The sequence below is a fragment of the Schistocerca serialis genome, chromosome 7 (assembly GCF_023864345.2).
Source record: "Schistocerca serialis cubense isolate TAMUIC-IGC-003099 chromosome 7, iqSchSeri2.2, whole genome shotgun sequence".
Lineage (NCBI taxonomy): Eukaryota > Metazoa > Arthropoda > Insecta > Orthoptera > Acrididae > Schistocerca > Schistocerca serialis.
Genome location: NC_064644.1, coordinates 473,148,554 through 473,170,991, shown reverse-complemented (window position 1 = coordinate 473,170,991; position 22,438 = coordinate 473,148,554). Strand labels below are relative to the sequence as shown.

General features: G+C 42.3%; 1 protein-coding gene across 1 annotated transcript; it reads right to left on the bottom strand.

Moving 5' to 3' along the window:
• Positions 1-351: 351 nt before the first annotated feature.
• On the bottom strand, positions 352-21,169 carry LOC126413154 (uncharacterized). Its single transcript, XM_050083049.1, has 2 exons — positions 21,120-21,169; positions 352-1,279 (listed from the first exon to the last, which is right to left on the bottom strand). Exons 1-2 carry the CDS (start codon positions 21,167-21,169, stop codon positions 352-354), a joined length of 978 nt encoding a protein of 325 aa, XP_049939006.1.
• Positions 21,170-22,438: the final 1,269 nt, after the last annotated feature.

The window sequence follows — 22,438 nt, the reverse complement described above, 5'->3', positions numbered from 1 at the left end:
AGAACTCTTCGGAAATACAGCAATAGGCAGTACAACATGCCATGTCAAAACAGACAGTGTGTGGTGGCAAACACTTTCAGCCTGTTGTCTGTACATCAAAGGAAGACCAGTGCTTGCACACATTTACTCAATGTGGGCCCCCCAAGGGGCTCACAGCTCCTTGATGAGTAACTGCTTGGTTACCATGGGGCCCCAGCCCGTGCAGCACCGCTTCTCTTTCAGTGCTGCTTGTCTCCTCTTCTTCTGTCCTTTTCCCCTGTTTTGGGGAGATGTCTCGTGCCTCCATAGGCTCTTCAAGTTCATTTGCATTGGTTTACTTATACGTCTCTCCTCTCTTGTACTGCTCTTACCCTATACTGTCCTTTCCCTGTATCGCTCTTTCCCTGCACTGCTCCTTCCCTGCACTGCTCCTTCCCTGCACTGCTCCTTCCCTGCACTGCTCCTTCCCTGCACTGCCCCATCCCTGCACTGCCCCATCCCTGCACTGCCCCATCCCTGCGCCGCCCCATCCCTGCGCCGCCCCATCCCTGCGCCGCCCCATCCCTGCGCCGCCCCATCCCTGCGCCGCCCCATCCCTGCGCCGCCCCATCCCTGCGCCGCCCCATCCCTGCGCCGCCCCATCCCTGCGCCGCCCCATCCCTGCGCCGCCCCATCCCTGCGTCGCCCCATCCCGGTGCCGCCCCATCCCGGCGCCGCCCCATCCCCGCGCCGCCCCATCCCCGCGCCGCCCCATCCCCGCGCCGCCCCATCCCCGCGCCGCCCCATCCCCGCGCCGCCCCGTCCCCGCGCCGCCCCGTCCCCGCGCCGCCCCGTCCCCGCGCCGCCCCGTCCCCGCGCCGCCCCGTCCCCGCGCCGCCCGGTCCCCGCGCCGCCCGGTCCCCGCGCCGCCCGGTCCCCGCGCCGCCCGGTCCCCGCGCCGCCCGGTCCCCGCGCCGCCCGGTCCCCGCGCCGCCCGGTCCCCGCGCCGCCCGGTCCCCGCGCCGCCCGGTCCCCGCGCCGCCCGGTCCCCGCGCCGCCCGGTCCCCGCGCCGCCCGGTCCCCGCGCCGCCCGGTCCCCGCGCCGCCCGGTCCCCGCGCCGCCCGGTCCCCGCGCCGCCCGGTCCCCGCGCCGCCCGGTCCCCGCGCCGCCCGGTCCCCGCGCCGCCCGGTCCCCGCGCCGCCCCCTCCCTGCGCCGCCCCCTCCCTGCGCCGCCCCCTCCCTGCGCCGCCCCCTCCCTGCGCCGCCCCCTCCCTGCGCCGCCCCCTCCCTGCGCCGCCCCCTCCCTGCGCCGCCCCCTCCCTGCGCCGCCCCCTCCCTGCGCCGCCCCCTCCCTGCGCCGCCCCCTCCCTTTCGCTGCTCTTTCCCTGCGCTGTTCCTCCCCTGCGCTGCCCCTTCCCCTGCACTGCCCTTCCCCTGCACTGCCCTTCCGTTTCCTCTTTCCCTGTTCTACTCTTTCCCTGTTCTGCTCTTTCCTTGTACCTTTCTTTCCTTGTTCTGCTCTCTTTTTCCTCCGCTGTGGCGTTTGAGGCCATCCTTCCCTTCCTCCTTTCCTTTTTTTTTTTTTTTTTTTTTTTTTTTTTTTTTTTTTTTTCCCCCTCTCCTTCTCCCTGTGTGTGTCTGACGGCCACCCACACGTTCGACGCATAGCAAGAGACTGGGAAACGGGTAATTCCCAGCCCCAGGTTGGCATGTAGGGGCTACATGTACCCCCTGGTACCGGCCAGGCCCAGGGAGGGGTGATTGCCTGAGCTGTTACGTTCCTCCTCTGCCGATTGGTCCCTCCGTCTGTCATTCAGGAGGTATGACCTAAGGTGTGGACAAAAAGAAAGTGGAATGAGGCTCCTGCCTCAATGTCTCTTCCTGTTGCGCTCCAATATCTAGTAGTCTTATGTTTAGACAAAAACCAGACTTTTGCTTCTGTAAACCCCTTTGTTATTCAGAAAGGTGTGGATGGCATCTCCGGCCCTGTGAAGTCATGCTCTTGTCTCCACAATGGAACACTGCTTTTGGAAATTGATAGTGTTCTCCAGGCTCAGAAACTACTCAAGGTCCAAACCCTTCACGAATATCATAAAAGTGGAGGCACACAGGACACTTAATTCGCCCCGTGGTGTTATCTACACCCGGCTGGTGGATGGGGTGACGGAGGTCGAAATAACTAATTATCTATCGGATCAGAGCGTTACTGCTGTTCATAGAGTTATGAAGAAGGAAGCTGCCGATTTGGTACCCACTCGCACATTATTCCTGACTTACGATCGGTTAAAGCTTCCTACCAAGATCAAGGCAGGCTATGAAGTCACCTCTGTGCACCCTTACATTCCCAATCTGTTGAGGTGTTATAACTGCCACCAGTTCAATCATATCAGCACATCATGTAAAAATGCGGCAAAATGTGTCACTCGTAGCAGGGATGCACACGAGGGCGCCTGTCCACCTCCTTCCACCGCTGCATTAGTGTCATGGAGAACATGCTGCTTCTTCTCGTTCTTGTCCCATCTATCAAGACGAGCAGGCTGTTCAGGAGATATGGGTGAAGGAGAAGGTACATTACCCTGTTGCCCAGAAACTGTTGGCGAGCCGTAAACAGAATGTCCCTTCACCTGGAAGCTACAGCACTGTGTTACGTCTGTCTCCAAGAAACCAAGCTACGTCTTCAAGACCATTTTGCTCTCTCCCATTTTACTTCCCTCCGGATGGACCTTCCCCTTAGGGGGGGATTCCTGCTTATGGCAGGGGGGGGGGGCATGCTGCTTCTACGAGAGATGATGTTTGTCATTGGTCTATCCCCTTGCACACCCACCTGCAAACAGTTGCTGCCTGTGTTTTCCTTCCCGAATTTACCTTCTTCCTCTGCACCATTTATATCGCTTCGTCTTCTGCTGTCACTAGGGCAGACCTGATGCAGCTTGTTGCTCTGCTTCCTCCCCCCTTTCTGCTCATCGGTGACACCAACGCCCATCATCTCTTTGGGGCTTGACTGTCGCCTGCCCGAGAAGTTGTCTTTCGGCACATCTTCTTAATCATCTTAATCTTGTGTGCCTTAACACTAGCGATGCTACGTTTCTCTCTTATTCTACGCACACATATTCCCACATAGCCCTCTCGATCTGCTCTGCCCAGCTCGCTCGACGTCTCGAGTGGTGTGCTCTTTCTGATACTTCCTCGAGTGACCACTTCCCTTGTTTGACTCGCCTGTACAGTCATACCCCACCACAGCGGCCTGCTCATTGGAAATTCTCTCTTGCTGACTGGAGGCTATATTCCTCCTAGGCAGTCTTTGACGAACGGCCGCTTCCCAGCTGTGATGATCAGGTCAAGCACCTCGTGTACGTTATTCTCTCGGCTGCCAAAACTTCTATCCCTCATACTACTACTTCCCCTGTCGGGTCCTGGTCCCTTGGTGGACTGTGGAGTGCGGTAATGCGATTCGTGCCCGATGACGTGCGCTTCACGTCTTTCACCGTCATACTACATTAACGAACTGCATCTGCTACAAGCAACTACATGCGCAGTGCTGCCGCACTGTTAAGCAAAACAAGAAATCATGCTGGGTTTCCTTCACCATCTCGTTCAACAGTTTTCTCTCTCGTTTGGGATGGCCTGCACCGGCTTTCTGTGACTACCACTCACTCCCTGATCCCTGGTCTGACTGCGGCGGGAAACGTCATAGTTGACCCTATAGATGTTTCCAACGCTTTGGGCCAGTGCTTTGCGGAGGTTTCAAGCTCCACCCATTACCACCCTGCCTTCCTTCATCGAAAACAGGTGGAGGAGGCTCATGCAATCTCTTTTCTCTCTTTGAATCGAGAATGCTACAATACTCCTTTTACTATGAGGGAGCTCGAAAGTGCTCCCCCCCCCCCCCCCCCCTCATCCAGGTCTTCTGCTCCTTGGCTCGATACAATCCACATCCTCATGCTGCAGAATCTTCCTCCTGTGGGAAAATGCTTTCTCCTCGATACCTACAACCTTATTTGGACTGACGGTGTATTTCCCACACTTTGGTGTGAAGCTATTATTGTTCCCCTACTTAAGCCTGGTAAAGATAAATCTCTTCCTTCCAGCTATCGTCCAATTTCCCGTACCAGCAGCATTTGTTAGGTGATGGAACATTTGATCAATGGTCGATTGGTGTGTTGGCTGGAGTCACACCATCTTCTCACTAACGCTCAGTGTGGGTTCCGAAAGCGCTGCTCGGCAGTTGATCATCTTGTCACCCTGTCGACGTTCATCACGAATAATTTTCTGCAGAAGCGACAAACTGTGGCCGTTTTCTTTGATTTGGAGAAAGCCTATGATACCTGTTGGCGGATAGGCATTCTATGTACTATGCACACATGGGGCCTTCACGGTCGTCTTCCCACTTTCATCTGGGAATTTTTAACAGACTGTGTTTTCCGGGAATGTACGGGTTTCTCCTTATCCCACACCCTTTCACAGGAGAACGGAGTGGCTCAGGTCTCCATATTGAGTGTTGTCCTCTTCGCCATAGCCATCAACCTCATTATGGACTGCCCTCCAGCTGGCATTTCCGGTTCTCTTTTTGTTGACGACTTTGCTATTTATTGCAGCTCCCAGCGGATGTGTCTCCTGCAACGCTGTCTTCAGCATTGTCTGGACTGTCTCTATTCGTGGAGTGTCACAAGTGGTTTCCGCTTTTCTGCTACCAAATCCGTTCGCGTCAATTTCTGGCGGTACAAGGCGTTCCTTCCACCATCCTTGCGACTGGGCCAAAATGCTCTCCCTTTTGTGGATGCAATGAAGTTCTTACATCTTACGTTCGATAGGAAACTCAGTAGATCTCCCTACGTGTCCTACCTGGGTGCATGCTGCACCCTGTCCCTAAATGTCCTTTGTATATTGAGTGGTACCTCTTGGGGAGTTGACCAGACTGTCCTCCTCCGCCTCTATTGATCTCTTGTCCACTCCAAGTGGGATTATGGATGCATTGTCTACTCCTCTGCACAGCCGTCTCTCGTACGCCATCTAAATACAATACATCATTTGTAGATCCGTCTCACCACTGGTGCCTTCCGTACTAGCTCTGTTGAGAGTCTCTACGCAGAAGCCAGTGAACTACCACTGTCATATCGACCAGACATCCTACTCAGTAGGTATGTGTGTCGGCTTTCTTCCATGCAAGGCCACCCAGCCTTCAACCCTTTTTTTGATGACATTCTTGACTGCCAGTACGAGATATGCATTTCTTCTCTGCGGACTTCCGGCGACCACTTTCGTCACCTGCTTCAGCAGCTGTAGTTCACACTTCCCGCCACTATCCAAGTGCGGGAGAGCCCTTCACCACCTTGGCTTCAGACACAAGTTTGTGTTCGTTTTGAACTCAGCTCATTCCCAAAGTATTTGACTCCCGCGCCGACCTATTGCTGCAAATTTCTCGAACTTCGCTCACAACTTGCCGATAGCATATTTTTGTACACTGATAGTTCCAAGTCCGCCCAAGGTGTTGGCTGTCCTTTTGTCATCAGGGCTGATAAGTTTCAATGCCAGCATCTCGACCAGTGCACAATTTTTACAGCAGAGCATTTTGCCCTCTATCGGGCTGTTCAATATGTCCGGAGGCACCAGCTCACTCGCTGTGTGATCTGCTCTGACTCCCTCGGTGCCCTCCAGAGTCTAGATGATCGTGATCCAGTCCAACCCATAATTCGACGGATCCAGGACTGCCTCCATTTGTTCCTGGCCATGTTTGTGTGCCTGGGAATGCTGCTGAAGCCAAGGCTGCAGTCCATCTCAGTCGGCCCACCTCTTACTCTGTTCCCTCACAAGATACTTATACTTTTCTCTATCGGCATATCACGTCACTTTGGCATGACCATTGGTGCTCCCTTCATTGGAACAAACTCAGAGATGTCAAACCTCTCCCAACAGCCTGGTCAACTTCCTCCTGGCTGTCTCGCCATGAGGAAGTAATGTTAGCTCGGTTGTGAATAGGGCACTGCCGCTTTAGTCACTGCCATTTGTTAAGTGGCGACCCTGCATCCAGCTGTCGTTTCTGTAGCCAGCCATTAACAGTCAGACATTTTCTGATCCTCTGCCCTTATTTTAGCCACTTACGTCTCAGGGTCGGGCTGCCGCCCGCTTTGCCGGACATTTTAGCGGATGACGTGCGAGCTGTGGCTCATGTTTTCAGTTTTTTTAAAAAGCAGTCATATGACAAAAAGAGATTTGATTTCTACCTGGTGACTCCGGTGTCTTGTCGATGTCTTTTAGATACTCTTCCATAACGTCTTGATGTTTTCGTTTTTTTTCCTTCCTTCTTCTATTGGACCTTGCAACGGTTTTTTACCCTCGCAGTCACAGCATTCTATGGTCCTCTACTGGGCGCTTATGACCTTAGATGTGCTGCGCCCTAAAACCCACCAAAAAAAACTCAATGTGGATGTGCATTAACATATTCAGATATATTCTTTTACGACACTGAAATTGTACATGAGATTGTATTCGTGAGTTTCTACAAGAAGGAAACACACGCAATCTTCTTGGCACCTCAAAAATAGAATATGGAATGGGATCCAGGAATTCCCTGCCGATGACTACTGAAAATTTTGAGAGATGTAAGCAGGTGTTTGGGGACACATTTCTAAAAACGATGACAGTGCAGGGGAGCTCCCATTTCTGCTTCCCTCGCATCAGCAGCCCCAAATCACATGTAATTTTCTCTGCAAATTCTTCGAAAAACAATGAACAGTGCGTTACTTCGAAATATCGTTGAGATAACCACTTCATCATCATACTGCGATGCGAGACAATAAAATGCGGAAGAGTCAAATATTTTTACCGAATAGCTTTCTTGCAATCGTTTGAGAATAATTTCATGTTTAAAAATCATGCAAATTCATGTGAATATGAAATTCTCCACATTATGTAAATTAAACTTAGAAAAGGAATTTCTAAAAGTGTGCATGTCTGTATCAACATCTCACAAAAACAGATGGATAACAGCATGTATTAGGAAGTGCTGCCATACACTAAAGTACCTCAGTTCCATGAAGAAGAGTCGCAATGATCCAGAATTATTAAATTTATATCATGATTACAAAAAGATCTATAGGAAGGTGCTGATTGCTGCAAAAGGTCATTTAATGACAAAATAATATATAATGCAGAGAATAAAAGCAAAGCAGTCTGGGATGTTATAAAAAACGGAAACAGGCAGAGGCAAAAAAACGCAGAATAACGTACTGTTAAGGGAGGAGTATAAGGTAATAAATGATCCACAACACTTAGCAAACTATGTAAAAGAGCATTTTTCTGATATTACAGAGATGTTACAGCAAAAATTCCCCAAAAGTAATATAACACCTGTAAATAATGTTGCAATAAATACAATACTTTCAACCACAGAGAATGAAGTCAATAAAACTGTTCAAATACTAAAAAATAAAAAGTCAGTAGACATAGATGAAGTACCAATATGTGTACTGAAACCATGGAGTTAGAATAAGGGGAGATGGCGCTACAGACTTACGCTGCACGTTGTTTTGAAGCCAGTGGGCGGGGCCTGCCGCCATCTTGGTTCCCCCAAAACTAGCAGACGAGTGTTTACAATTCTTTCGTGATCGTTGTTTCTGTCGTGTGCACGTGATATTTATTTTATATAGTAAATGTTACACTGTTTTAGTGAACAACATAGCATAAGGAACGCAACTTCAATCGTTTTTCTGGTCTTAAATGCATATTCGATGCAGTAATACGACACCAAAATATGAAGCTTCTGGCCTCAGTACTGTAATTCCTTTTTGTTTATACAACGAATAACCGAGAAGAGAAGTATGTGCTGTGAAAAGCGTGCTTTCATAATCCATTTCTATTCACTTTCATTGTGTGTGTGTCGATAATTGATAAAGCCAGAACTCCAAAGCAATGATTGATAGTTTACAGGCACCGACTTGTATTCGTTGCATTTTCAAGTCAAATGCAGATTTTAAATGTTCAGGTTTGCAAGAAACTTGCCTTATTTCCTTTGGTGTCCCATAGATGTATGCAGGGACGATATAAACAAGCCAGCTGTCATGTCAGCAAAGTGAAAGGTTCGTTAAATTACGAAGGAAAAGAACGGAATTTAAGATTGTCAGGCCCATCGTAGTTTACACATCTACTTTGTTTTTAAATTGTACCTACCAAGTGACATTCAGTGTGGCAAATAACAGCAATTTACAGGTTAACACGACAACACAGTGATTAATATAATGATCTAAATAGCCTGGATATCGATAGGGAACTTTGTTTTAACAAATATGTAAACCTTTAAGTACTCATAATTTAACCACTGTAACATGTGTTCCACAGATTTTACTGACGATTTAATTAACTACATGAAGTTACGCTACTTTTATATTAAATTATCGCATTTTAAAACATTAGTCTACATTTCCAGGATATTTCTTGCCACGACTTTTCAGTTACTTGGGAATAACCAAACAATGAAAACCAAGTGTATTGCTCACCTCCAGAGAGTTCTTCGCATTGGACTGATAGGAAATCTAAAGTCAAATCACAGAAATAAAACCATACTGTATTACTTTACAGTGCATCAGAATTTCAAGTATATATAAGAAAATAGCGATTAAATAAGTCCACTTAGGGATGAAATGTGATTTGTTTAGACTACAATCAGAACGATTAGTACACCAGTAAGCGACGCAAGCCGGCATTTTTTATCAAAACACTTCACGGCTACACGAAATCAAACTACCAGAAGCGAATGTTTTGTTTTTTATCAAAACACTTCACGGCTACACGAAATCAAACTACCAGAAGCGAATGTTTTGGGGTAGCTACATGGCGGATCTTGACTTGGGTCGGCTTCAAGTTTGTGACGTCATGACAACTCCTCTTATTTTTACCTCCATGACTGAAACGATGCATAGAGATTATACAAGGCCTCTTCACAGATATAATAAATGCATCATTCACATCAGGGACATTTTCAGAACAGTTAAAACAGGCAATAGTTCTACATCTACATGAATACTCCGCAAATCACATTTAAGTGCGTGGCAGAGAGTTCATCGAACCACCTACACAATTCTCTATTATTCCAATCTCGCATAGCGCGCGGAAAGAACGAACACCTGTATCTTTCCGTACGAGCTCTGATTGCCCTTATTTTATCATGATGATCGTTTCTCCCTATGTAGGTCAGTGTCAACAAAATATTTTCGTACTCAGGGGAGAAAGCTGGCGATCGGAGTTTCGTGAGAAGATGCCGTTGTAACGAAAAACACCTTTCCTTAAATGATGTTCAGCCCAATTCCTGTATCATTTCAGTGACACTCTCTCCTATATTTCGGTTTAATATAAAACGTGCTGCCCATCTGTGAACTTTTTCAATGTACTCTGTCAGTCCTATCTTGTAAGGATCCCACACCGCACAGCAGTATTCTAAAAAAGGGCGGACACGTAGTGTAGGCAGTCTGCTTAGTAGATCTGTTACATTTTGTAAGTGTCCTGCCAATAAAACGCAGTCTTTGGTTAGCCTCCCCAACAAAATTTTCTGTATGTTCCTTCTAATTTTGGTTGAAAAAACCGGAAATTTCTTGTGGAATATTTTCAAACGTTCCCGCTTCGTCTCGTATAGTTTCATTGACTTCCGACAGGTGGCAGCGCTGTATGGAGCTGTTAAAATGGCGTCTGTAACGGATGTGCGTTGCAAACAACGGGCAGTGATCGAGTTTCTTTTGGCGGAAAACCAGGGCATCTCAGATATTCATAGGCTCTTGCAGAAAGTCTACGGTGATCTGGCAGTGGACAAAAGCACGGTGAGTCGTTGGGCAAGCGTGTGTCATCATCGCCGCAAGGTCAAGCAAGACTGTCTGATCTCCCGAGTGCGGGCCGGCTGTGCACAGCTGTGACTCCTGCAATGGCGGAGCGTGCGAACACACTCGTTTGAGATGATCAATGGATCACCATCAAACAACTCAGTGCTCAACTTGACATCTCTGTTGGTAGTGCTGTCACAATTGTTCACCAGTTGGGATATTCAAAGGTTTGATCCCGCTGGGTCCCTCGTTGTCTAACCAAACACGATAAAGAGCAAAGGAGAACCATCTGTGCGGAATTGCTTGCTCGTCATGTGGCTGAGGGTGACAATTTCTTGTCAAAGATTGTTACAGGCGATGAAACATGGATTCATCACTTCGAACCTGAAACAAAACGGCAATCAATGGAGTGGCGCCACACCCACTCCCCTACCAAGAAAAAGTTTAAAGCCATACCCTCACCCGGTAAAGTCATGGTTACAGTCTTCTGGGACGCTGAAGGGGTTATTCTGTTCGATGTCCTTCCCCATGGTCAAACGATCAACTCTGAAGTGTATTGTGCTACTCTTCAGAAATTGAAGAAACGACTTCAGCGTGTTCGTAGGCACAAAAATCTGAACAAACTTCTCCTTCTTCAGGACAACACAAGACCTCACACAAGTCGACAGGAGCTAACAAAACTTCAGTGGACTGTTCTTCCTCACTGAACGAACTTCTCCTTCTTCATGACAACGCAAGACCTCACACAAATCGACAGGAGCTCACAAAACTTCAGTGGAATGTTCTTCCTCATGCACCCTACAGCCCCGATCTCGCACCGTCGGATTTCCATATGTTTAGCCCAATGAAGGACGCAATCCGTGGGAGGCACTACGCGGATGATGAAGAAGTTATTGATGCAGTACGACGTTGGCTCCGACTTCGACTAGTGGAATGGTACTGTGCAGGCATACAGGCCCTCATTTCAAGGTGGCGTAAGGCTGTAGCATTGAATGGAGATTACGTTGAAAAATAGTGTTGTGTAGCTAAAAGATTGGTGAATAACCTGGTGTATTTCAATGCTGAATAAAACAACCCCTGTTTCAGAAAAAAAAATGTGTTGCATTACTTATTGAACTGCCCTCGTATTTCTAGATTCGTAATTAATGAAGGTACCCAGGAAGAATAGCTCGTTGCTGCTGCAGAACTAACAATAGCTTATAGAGCTGTCAAGCATCACCAATCCTTAAGTTCTCTTGACGGTACATAAAAGTGAATGCTGCTATGTGTTTTGAGTCTGATGTCGCCTCAGAGCAGTCTACAGCCAGGGCCAAAACTGCAGCGATTGTCAAAAATATTCTCGCACCAAATGCTTAAAACAATTGGAAGGAGCTTCATTTTACTGCATAGTCACAGGCACATCGAACCACAAGGCTGGAAAGATGTTTCCCTTAGTTGTTCAATACTTTACTGGATCTGACGGAATCCAACAGAAGCTGTTGAAGTTTGATTCCATGAACAACAAAACATCGAGACAACTGCAAAGTTTTGTCTAGAGACTGTAACATAACTGCAAATTAGATTAGCTAAGTTAATCGGTCTTTGTGCAGGGAGTATCAATAGCAACTTTGGAGGGCTTCATTGACGTGGCCAGCGGAATGTGTCTCACCAAGTTAAAGGAGGACTAGGGAAAAATGTAGAAGGAATTCGATGCCCTGCTCATATTCTCCAAAATACCATGTTAAGTGCTGATAAAATCTCAACTAACGACATTGAAATTATCATCATAAAAATATTTAATTATTTTTCAATATACACGGTAAGGACAGAGAACCTGAAAGAGCTTTGCTTATACGTTGATGTCACTCATCAGACTCTTCTGTTTCACTCGAAAACAAGATGGCTGTCCTTACTGCCCACTGTTGAGAGAATTCTTAAACTTCGGATTCCCTTAAATCAATTTTTTGACGCCGAAGACAGGCCACTGAAAATAATTTCAATTTTTTTTGTAGTCTGATCAATGAAAATTACTTCATGTTTCCGCAGTAAAACTTGGTTCTGTTTGAAAAAATATAAAAAGCATGAGGAAGAATAAAGTCTCAATAATTTAAATAAGAAATATATTAATCGACAATCAGAGATGTGTGAATGAAAGGAAGACTGCCAGTTTTATTAGCATGCAAACCAAGATGAATCTGAACAAAGTAAAGAATGAGAATCCTAATCGAAGGATAATTAATTTGATTTCGCAATCTGAAGAAGAAACAATGGCTTTTTACACCATAGCATTTGATGGCTTACAGAAATTGGCTATTTATTTTAATAAATATCAAATATTTGATTGGATGGTGCTACCTGAAAACCCAGATTGGGTGATAATTGAAAACACTATTATGTTCCTGACTAAAAAGGTGTGAAGATTTCAATCGACAACTGTTTTCAGGAATATTATGTACCTGAAAAGCTTTTTAGAAACTAAGAGTGACTTGGAAGAGTGGAAGTCTAAACACTCTGTAGAATAAAGGGGGATTTACTTTCTTAAGGAAACCGAAAATCCTGATCGGAAATGCCAACTGCTAAAATTATGTGAGTATTTGTTTTCTATTCCTGTACACAACGCCACTGTGGAAAAAGTATTTTCGCTGATGTCGGCCCAGTGGACAGATGAAAGAAATCGACCACTGCCAAGGACTGAGGAATCAATCTTGGAGTGTCAATTTAACTACAAGCTGAGTTACATGGAGTTTTATAAATACGAAAAATGGGAAAAAGACTTGTTGAATAAAATGAAATCTTCCGAAAAATATGGTGTACCAACTATTTCTGCCACAGCAAGTTCCATGTAATTGTGTTCTAACTGGAAAGTAGTCATATTAAGTAAATTTTTTTCTTCATTCTATACCCTCATCTCACAGTGTCCCAATGAGGTCCAAGCTAGGTATGGCATCACTAATCACCGTTTATATTCCTTCAATGTATCACGCCTTGGTGGCTACCGAGCTTCATAATTGCTTGAAGGCTCGTTGCCGTAAAATACCACTGCGACTTCCATATAAAAAGTGGTAATGAATGTTCGATCGGACTTTGTTAAATCAGATTTGCGGGTTCAATTTGCATACAGTAAAATACTTAAATGACGTGATGCTACAAGCAGTTGGTGGGTTTGCCTTCCAACTCTGTGAGCGCAATTTCCCATCACATCCATGTGTAAAATATAAATTCATTAACAAATTCAGTACTGTGACATCAAAAAGTTATCTACAGGAGTGGCAGACACTTGATATTTAAGAAGGATAATATTATTAGTTCACAAATTTACATAGGATTAGATTTGGCAACATTACTTCTTCCTACATTGTCGGTGAAAACAAAAGCAAGTTACAAGAAGATCAAGTCTGCTCGTGCATAAAAAATAATTGGTTTCTTTAGGAAAAATTAATGCAGTTTTTCAAACAATGGAAATTCCAGGTTGGAATATCAACAATATATGGAAAGGATAGATCACTACTTACAGACCCGTTGAGTTGCAGACAAGTGCAACGAAAACAGAACCTCTTTGTAACTCAACAGGTCATCTTTACCAAATGTGGTTTCTCCATAGAGATCTGTTTTACCTTTCATATAATAGCCTCTAAATTTGCTTTAACATTTGTTAATTAGGCATTGACATAATACATTATTAGAAATATATGATGGATACTTCACAGAGTAACTGTTCCAGAGTAATAGTCTCCCAATTGGATCTCCGGGGGAGACGTTTTGTGATGATGAATCCAACAAAAGAAGAGGGTGCGAGAGAAGGAATGAAGTGCAAATTCAGAGTCAGAACTTTGCACATTGGGACACTGATGAGAAAGAGTCAAGAGATTGTAGACATGGTACAAAGAAGGAAGGCAAATATTCAGTGCTTACAAGAGATCAGGTGGAAGGGTGACAGAGCCAAACTATTGACAGAAGGATACAAGTTGTTCTATAGCAGTGCAGACAAAGAGTCCAAAAACGGAGTAGGGATTATTGTGGATAAAGATCTAAAATAGGAAACCTGTGGAGTGGACAGAATCAATGACAGAATCATGCATGTAAAAATTACAATCGGAGGAGACGTCATCACAGTTCTAAGTGTGTATGCACCCCAGACAGGGTGTTCGGAGGAAGAGAAGGACGAATTTTGGAAAACCCTAGATGGAGTAACAATGGAAATACCAGACAATGAAAGGGTGATAATTGGGCGAGATTTAAATGGACATGTTGGTGAGAGGAGACGTGGGAAAGACAGAATTCATAGTGGATGGAGTTATGGAGAAAGAAATGCAGCAGGGCACAAGATTGCCGAATACGCTGCATCTTTTGACCTTATGATCGCCAATACCTACTTCAATCACAGAAGAGAACAACTTATAACGTACAGGAGCGGAGACCATAAAAATCAGTTAGACTACTTGTTGTCCAGAAGGAAATACATAAAGGAAATAAAGAATACCAAGTTTATATACAGTGAAAGCGTGGCTGCACAACACATACTCGTAGAGGGCGCTTATGAAATGGTAGTGGGGAAAAGACATAAATGTATCAAGTGAGGAGAACAACGAATAAAGAGGTGGAAACTGAAAGAAGAGGTGTTGTGAGAAAAATTCAAGGAAACAGTATTAAGGGTAGTTAAATTACCATGGAATGTACAGGGGTGGTGGCGTTATAATAGCAATGTAATTACAAAAGCTGAAAAAGACGTGCTGGGTGTAGCAACAGGAAAGGGACCACCAGAAGATAAGGAGGCATGGTGGTTGTATGAGGAGGTTCAGAAAGCGATAAAAGTGAAGAAAGAGACAAAAAACAATGGAACTTAACAGGAAGACAGGAGGAAAGAGAAGTCTACAAGACTGCAAAAAAGATGGCAAAAAGACCTGAGGCAATGGAAGAGGCGTACGAAGAGCTGGAAAGAAGACAGGACGGCAGGCAACTCCTACGGATTGCTAGAGCAACAGATAAGGCGACCAAGGACATAACATCAATGAGGCAGATAAAGGCTGAATTAGGTGTAGCATTACACGACCTTGAGAAGATCCTCAGTAGGTGGTGGGAGTACTTTGAATGAGGAAAATGTACGAGAGAAGTATGAGGATGGAGGTATAAATGAAGGATAGCTGTAAAACCAAAACTATTACAGCAGACAATCAGCAAAAATGGAGCATAATACTGAAAACGCAGATTCTAACACGGACAGTCTTGTACATAATGGAAATGACCGATGTGTGTTACAGAGTATCACAGTAACTACACAAAACGTAGACAATAACGAAAATCTGATAGCAAGTATGTTTAGTAGGGTGAATTAAGCAATGTCAGAGGCTCTGATGGGGTCCGAATGTATTATTGTTAGATCCATTGGCTCTGGTACAGCCCGTGCGGCTGTCAAAAGTCACTGACCATTGCAAATCATATCAAGCAAACTGGGCAAACTGGGCACAATCCAAACTAAGTTGAATAACATACAAACTGATCTCACTACCTTAAAATCCGGACATGATGAGATCAAAGCAGACATAGTCACACAGTAACACTATACTAAACACCAAAGTTGGCGAAATAAATACTCTACTCACTGATCAAGTTATGGGTTTACACACCCAGATTAACATACTTTGTGAGCAACAGGGTCAACTACTAAAATCGAAACTTTGTTCAATCAGAATAAGAAATACGAGGATCAGCAGAAGTTACTTCTATCTGATGAGAAGTTGTGTTCTAATCATGATACACAAAATACACAAGTAGTACATGTTGCTGAGGCGAACACTTCTGTAAACACGTGTTTCTGAACTAATTACCAAGGTAGATACCTTAGCAAACACTTTGAAAGTCTGTTTGGAATTAGAAATCAACAATCAATTTATTCGAGTTAACAAAGGCTTCCACACTTGGCCCGAGGAAAAGGATAAGCATTTTTAAAGTTGTTTACAATGATAAACGTACTGTATATTTTCTACAGCAAACTGGCAGACATGTACACAAACAGTTAAGTGGTCACATAGCTAATCACAGATATTCTTGTGAGCCCATTCAGCAAAAACAAGTGTACAAGCACGTATTGCTGTCATGTAGCAGTAATATAAATAACATAGAGTCACCAATGTATATGGGAAACAAGCATGTTTTAAATAAGGGTGCAGGAAATACATTAGCAAAAAAATGGTTCAAATGGCTCTGAGCACTATGGGACTTAACTTCTCAGGTCATCAGTCCCCTAGAACTGAGAACTACTTAAACCTAACTAACCTAAGGACATCACACACATCCATGCCCGAGGCAGGATTCGAACCTGCGACCGTAGCGGTCACGCGGTTCCAGACTGAAGCGCCTAGAACCGCACGGCCACACCGGCCGGCTGCATTAGCAGAAATGTTACAGAATAAAAGTTTATTAAAATACAGGCAATTCCAAGTCTTCATCCATGAAAAGAGAACAGTCCATCTAACTGTTTTTCTCAAACCTTTTGGAAATGCTTTTCCCCATACATAAAGAGTCAGGCAACCGATAGGACTTGTCATTAGTTTCATACAAGGTGAATCAGCCATATGGGCATGTAATGTTGCCGATCGTTGCATATGTTATGAACAATTCGAGCGAGCTTTTATGAGCAAATCCTGGTCAGCTTCTGTTCAGTAAAGGCTTCGAAAATTAGCGTTCGAATCATAACCGTTCAGTTCACAGCTACGTACAGTAACCTTCGTCGTTACTTTGAGGAATATTTCAACATGAGACATTACTGTCATGATAAAGTGTCTTCACATGGCATAATCCGTTTATTAAAAACACGATTACCATTCCACATAAGGGAAAAGTTAATACAAGTGCGAGATCACGATGTAGAACAATTTCTTACAGTCTTAGATTCACTTGACATCATTAATGTAGATACGCATAGTAAGCGGAATAAATTTTACCGCACGCCTCAGTCAGAAATGCAAACAGCGTAGGTTAGCCAGCCTAATCCACAGGTACAGAACAATGTCAGCTGCATGGCACAGCAAAACATGCAACCATATCTGAATGCATTCAGTAATAAAAATGGTACACACTCAGACGGAGGCCATCCAAACAAAAAACGAAAAGCCAGCAACAATAACAACAACTATCGATGTGAAAATAATCATAATTACAGCCAACATAACATGCAAAACTCACTGTATCAAAATAATCCACAACCAAAGTACTATGGAAACAATTAGAGACATAGTGATTTTTCATACTTAAATAACCAACGAGGTCGCTGGGAACCGCCAACAAGTGTTACACACCAAATCAGTAATTTAATGAATCATGGCCAACCAAGCAAGAATAATACGACAAATCAAAACACGACACCACACACCAAGACAACAAAACGGTGACTGGAACAGACGACATCCAGCTGTAAATATTGTGGAGATGGCGAGTGAAGCCACCCCAACAAACACACATTCGACAATCAAGGGCTTGGATCATGTCTTTTTCAGATGATAGGAGCTGGGGACAACCAAGAAGTAAAAATTATTCGTTTTGCTAGTCGAAATCTAACTGAGTGCGAAAGTACTTATTCAACCGCAGAGTTGGAAACCTTGGGAGCTACATGGGCTTTTAAGAAATTTAACTATTAAATTTTTGAAAGGCATTCATAAATTTTGCCTAGAACTGCATATGGAAGCATGTGCAACAGAAGTAGAATTTCACAATAAATCCTTCATAATATTAATTGTATATCGAGCACCTGCAGGTAACTTTAATCCGTCTGTAAACCACCTTGAAGCTGTACTGGCCCATTTATAAACCAAAAACAAAGAAATAGTGGTTGCTGGTGATTTTAATGTAGATTTCCCTAAAGACTCTCCCAAAAAGAACTTATTTGAGTTAGTAACACTGTCATTCAACTTAAATCCCACTGTAAAGATCCCCACTAGGGTAGCCAATCGCTCACAAACAGCCATTGATAATATCTTTATAAAAAAGTCCAATGAACAAAATTAAATTACAAAACCAATAGTCAATGGCCTCTCAGACCATGACATGCAGTTCCTTCTGTTAAATGTTAATACTGAACAGGATATAAAATCTGTTAAATCTGAGCTCAAGAGGATAATCAATAAGCCAAAAATTGATTACTTTAGGACACTCCTCAGAGACATTCACTGGACTGATGTTCACAGTGCTCATGGCATGAATGAAAATGTGCTAGTAAAGTGCTTACCTTATTCGAACACTGTTTTCCCCCAAAACTTACCAAGGTTAGAGCAAAGTCTGTAAAGAAGCCATGGATTGCTCAAGGAATAGGGGTATCTTGTAAAACAAAAAGGAAACTGTATCTGTCAATCCGAAAGAGTCCCAATATACATATACATATATATATATATATATATATATATATATATATATATATATATATATGGTACATTAGCTTATTTGTTTTAGTGGTAAATATTTGTCATGTATTGTTGTTTTTCTGACATGTTGCAAATCCTGGAGGACCTCCTCACTACGGATCAATTGGAATGAAAGTAAATCTAATCTAATATAATCTATACACTGAATACCAAGTGTTTATACCTTTTTAATGACATGAAAACTCGTCCATCCACGATTACCGTGAAGGGCAGTGACCTTCCAGAAGTACTCGTTCGAAATAGTATACAATAAAGGAAAAGACAACATAACTGTAGACGCATTGTCATATCTGTCTCATGGCCTGTCTCGTGATGTATATGATACGGAACATATGAACGATTATCGCATCATGCTAATGCTAGACAAACACTGCCATCAATATTATCTAGATTTGTGCAGGAATATGTCAACAGTGCAGAAGGCTGACAGTAGGTGGAGCAAAGTAACATCGACAACAGAAAACAACTGTGACCATCCTATCGGAAAACATAGTAAAGTATATCAGAATGTACTATTCTACCGTCCACCTACAGCCAGTAATCAATAGTGCGTCTGTATTCCACAAGAATCAGAGGCAAATCTAATCTGGCATACAAATTTTACTTGATAACACTACAGCACAAAGAAATGTATGTAGAAACTATAAATTTACTGTCAAGATGCTCCTTTTTCGCAGAACAACATACACACACAACGGTACCCATCTGGTAGTCTTCACGATGGCCATTTATTTGGGAAGAAGTGCCATAAAACACTCATTCTTTGCAGAACTCTGTGGAAGAGTTATAGAATTTTTCCATCAACCCCTGTTTTAGGATGATGTTCTGGGCAGGTGGGTTGTCATCATGTTTCCAAGAACATTTCACCCTCCAAATTCCACAATATTTCTCAGACTCTTAGTAGTCACTCGTTTACATTTGTTTTTGCTATTTGCTATAGCCTCACACATGTTTCACTGTACACTATGTTGAACTTCAGTGTTTGAATTTATCACAGTTTATGGTACCTTACAACATTCCTGTCATCATTTGCACGATTTCCTTCGTTATTTCAAAAGTTTTTCTATCTAACTGCTTCTGTCATTCTAGACATTATACTATACATTTGTTTATGCAGCAATTCTATGTTTCTTTTATGTCATCATACCGTTTCTTTCTTTAAATTACTATTGAAACCTGAAAGAAAAGGTTAGGGCCACCACAAGCTGTGCAACAAAAAATGAGCTCAAGCGCATATCTATGAATTAAATACTTAAAATTGCTCTGAATCGAGCTACAAGGTACAGCACTTGATGTGTTTGCGGACTGTAATCTGGTTTACTATGTTGTGTCACGATTTCGTTCATCTACATCATTTTTCCGCTTCCTTTGACATTTTCCGTTATGTTCTGAAGGTATTTGGTTACAGCCTGTGTTTTGAAACGTAGTTCGTTTCCAGGAATGATTTCTGTTTGTGCCAGCTCCACACACACTCAGCCTTCTGTCACTACTGTTACGTAGAAAGTTTCTGAGTGACTGGCATAACCTTCATTATGCAGCATAATAAATTTAATTTATCATTTATCACATAGACATCATTTAAATCGTAATAAAGTTTTCTTCTTCGCAATCTCTTCTTTCTTCTTAGCTGATGACCTGAAATAAAATATCTTAGACGATTTTGGATATTTTCAATCTGCAAACATGGCGTTGTGGCTACATCCATGGCTTGTGACTCACTCACCTGCTTGTCTCTCTATGACTGATGGTAGTTCACTTACATAAATCTCTATGATGGTATAATCCAGCTATTTTGTTTGTTCTAGGATTTTGTGACCCAGCATGTGGAATGCGAGCAATGATGTATGCACTTTAATAAAGAAGTGCCCACTTAGCGTTATGTCACTTAAATGTACAAGATTTTGAATGAGTACGCAAAAGTACTTGCATGTTTACTGTACATTACTGGGTTTGTTTCATAGTTTTGTCAGATTTGTGTTTTCTGGTGTTATTTCCCAGGGTAATAATTACATTTCGTATACTGTTGTCATAGGATTCTGGTTGTCCAGGAATCTTCAGAAGATGATCACACTATTCCTTACCTTCCTTTACATCTAACATAATTTCTGTAGGTGTATAATTAGAGCCATATATCGGCAAATTATTGTAAATGTCTTCAAAAAGAGACATATACTTCACTCACTTGCAATGCTTCCCTGATATATACATTCGCATAAAACGATTTAGTTCCTTGAATACCCTTTCACACAGATTGAGGGCTACATCCTAAGATAACGATAATTTTGATGTCATTACTATTCAAAAACTTTCTCTGCTTATAACCTGTGTCATTTTATGCATTCTCTGAAAGGATGGCAACAAGTTTGCCACCGCTGGGTATTTAATCTCTACTTACCCATTTAATGATTGTGTTGCCTGTTGCACATTTCATCGCATATAGTTTCACATATTTTGAGAAAAGGTCATACAGAGTGAGCACATACTTGACATTGCCTCTATTTCTATTATACGATCCACATATGCCTGTTGTTACAATTTCTTTTGGTTTACTGGGACTAATCAGATGAAATTCTACTTCACAACCTAGATTCTCAGGCTTTGCCTTTTGACAAATAGTACATGTTTTGATAAGTTTGTGAATTTTCCTCTGCATGTTTCTGTGGGTTTATGTAAAGCATGGAGTGAACCTCAATTATGAGAAAACACTCTCTTAACAATGTTGTCGAATAAACAATTACTTTCAGAAATACTAACCTTAAAACGATTTTATATGTATTTGGGCACTTAGCAAACACAGTGTTGATGGACAATCTGCTAAGACAATAAAAATTATGAAATTGATTACATCAGTATATATATATATATATATATATATATATATATATATATATAAATTTAAGCAACATTTATTTTATGTGTAAAAAAGAATTGTAATTATAGTACTTTACGTTACATATTTACCCAGTTATTTCTATGTCAGAATGTTGATTTCCTCTTCGATTGATGATCATACTCTAAAAATCCAAATAATTAACCACATTTCACAAAGTATTAAAGCATTGCTCACTTGCACAGGGAGATACTCCGGATATCAGAGACTGTTGAAATACGAACGTTGCATGAGTAGCTGCAAAGAATCCATTCATGTATATGTGTCAGGTTAAGAGACAGTATCTCAGATAATTTTTGTTTCTAAAAAGACAAACATTTCAATAATTATTATTCTTCTGTTCTGTCTGTCAGAGTCCGGAGATGAATGCACCAGCATAATCTAACAGACGCTCTACAATTATTTAATTGATAAAGTAATTCATCAAAAATATTGGTGTTTTATTTTAAATGATAGAATACCGACTGTATTTGCTTCTGTAATCAGGATTTGGTATTTTTAAATTAATATTTTGTAGCAATCAGCCCAGATAATTGATATAGCATTATGGCATTTAACTACATTTAACCAGTGATCTCGTATTGTAATATGTGTCCTTTCAGACCAGCAACCTGTATCTTCTAAACATCGAAGTTTGATGTTTCCTTGTCCAGCGACCTTAGAAACTCTAAATTGTGATACTACAACTCAAACCCGTGATAAGTATAATTACGTCATGTACTTTTATGCATTTTATTGCATACAGAACACTGGAAAACATAATACTCTTTGAATTCCTCATTAACATAACAACCATTTTAATACATTTTTGACAACCTGTGACTTTATATTATTCACTAATTTTTATTTCACAAATACCATCTTTTTGTATTTTGTATTGTATGTAATGTTTATGAATTTTAATTTCTACTTCTAGATGACTGTTTCTACATTTTTCAAGGCCACATATATGTTCCCTAGATCCCAAACAAATACTTTTACATTCTTTACATTTATAAGCTGTATCACAAACTTCATGGTGATTGTTTAAGCATACTTCATTACAATAGTATCTATTGCAGTTTTCACAATGTCTTATTTTCCACAGTATTGTGTTCTATACCACTGCATAATAAATGTATTTTTCTTTCTATCTTGCATTTATGTTTGTTCTTGTTGTTATATGGTTTGTTAGATTTATCACAGAAATATAATGATTCTAAGAAAGCTAGAAAGCTGACATACTTTTAATCACACCAAAATGGTCGCGATTTTAATACAGAAATATTTTTATTGCTTTATCACGAGCATGATAAATAACTGAATTGAGGTTTTCAGCACATACAACATTCATTTAAATATCCAATAGTTTCTCAACATTTTTAACATTGTCTAAAGTAAATCCTTCTTT

Bases quoted from the DNA above. Each gene is read 5' to 3' on its own strand.
- LOC126413154 (XM_050083049.1), bottom strand. From the start codon at position 21,169: ATGATCATCAATCGAAGAGGAAATCAACATTCTGACATAGAAATAACT. The intron at 1,280-21,119 runs GTAAATATGTAA...GGGGCGGCGCAG, and splicing joins TCTGACATAGAAATAACTGG to GGAGGGGGCGGCGCAGGGAG.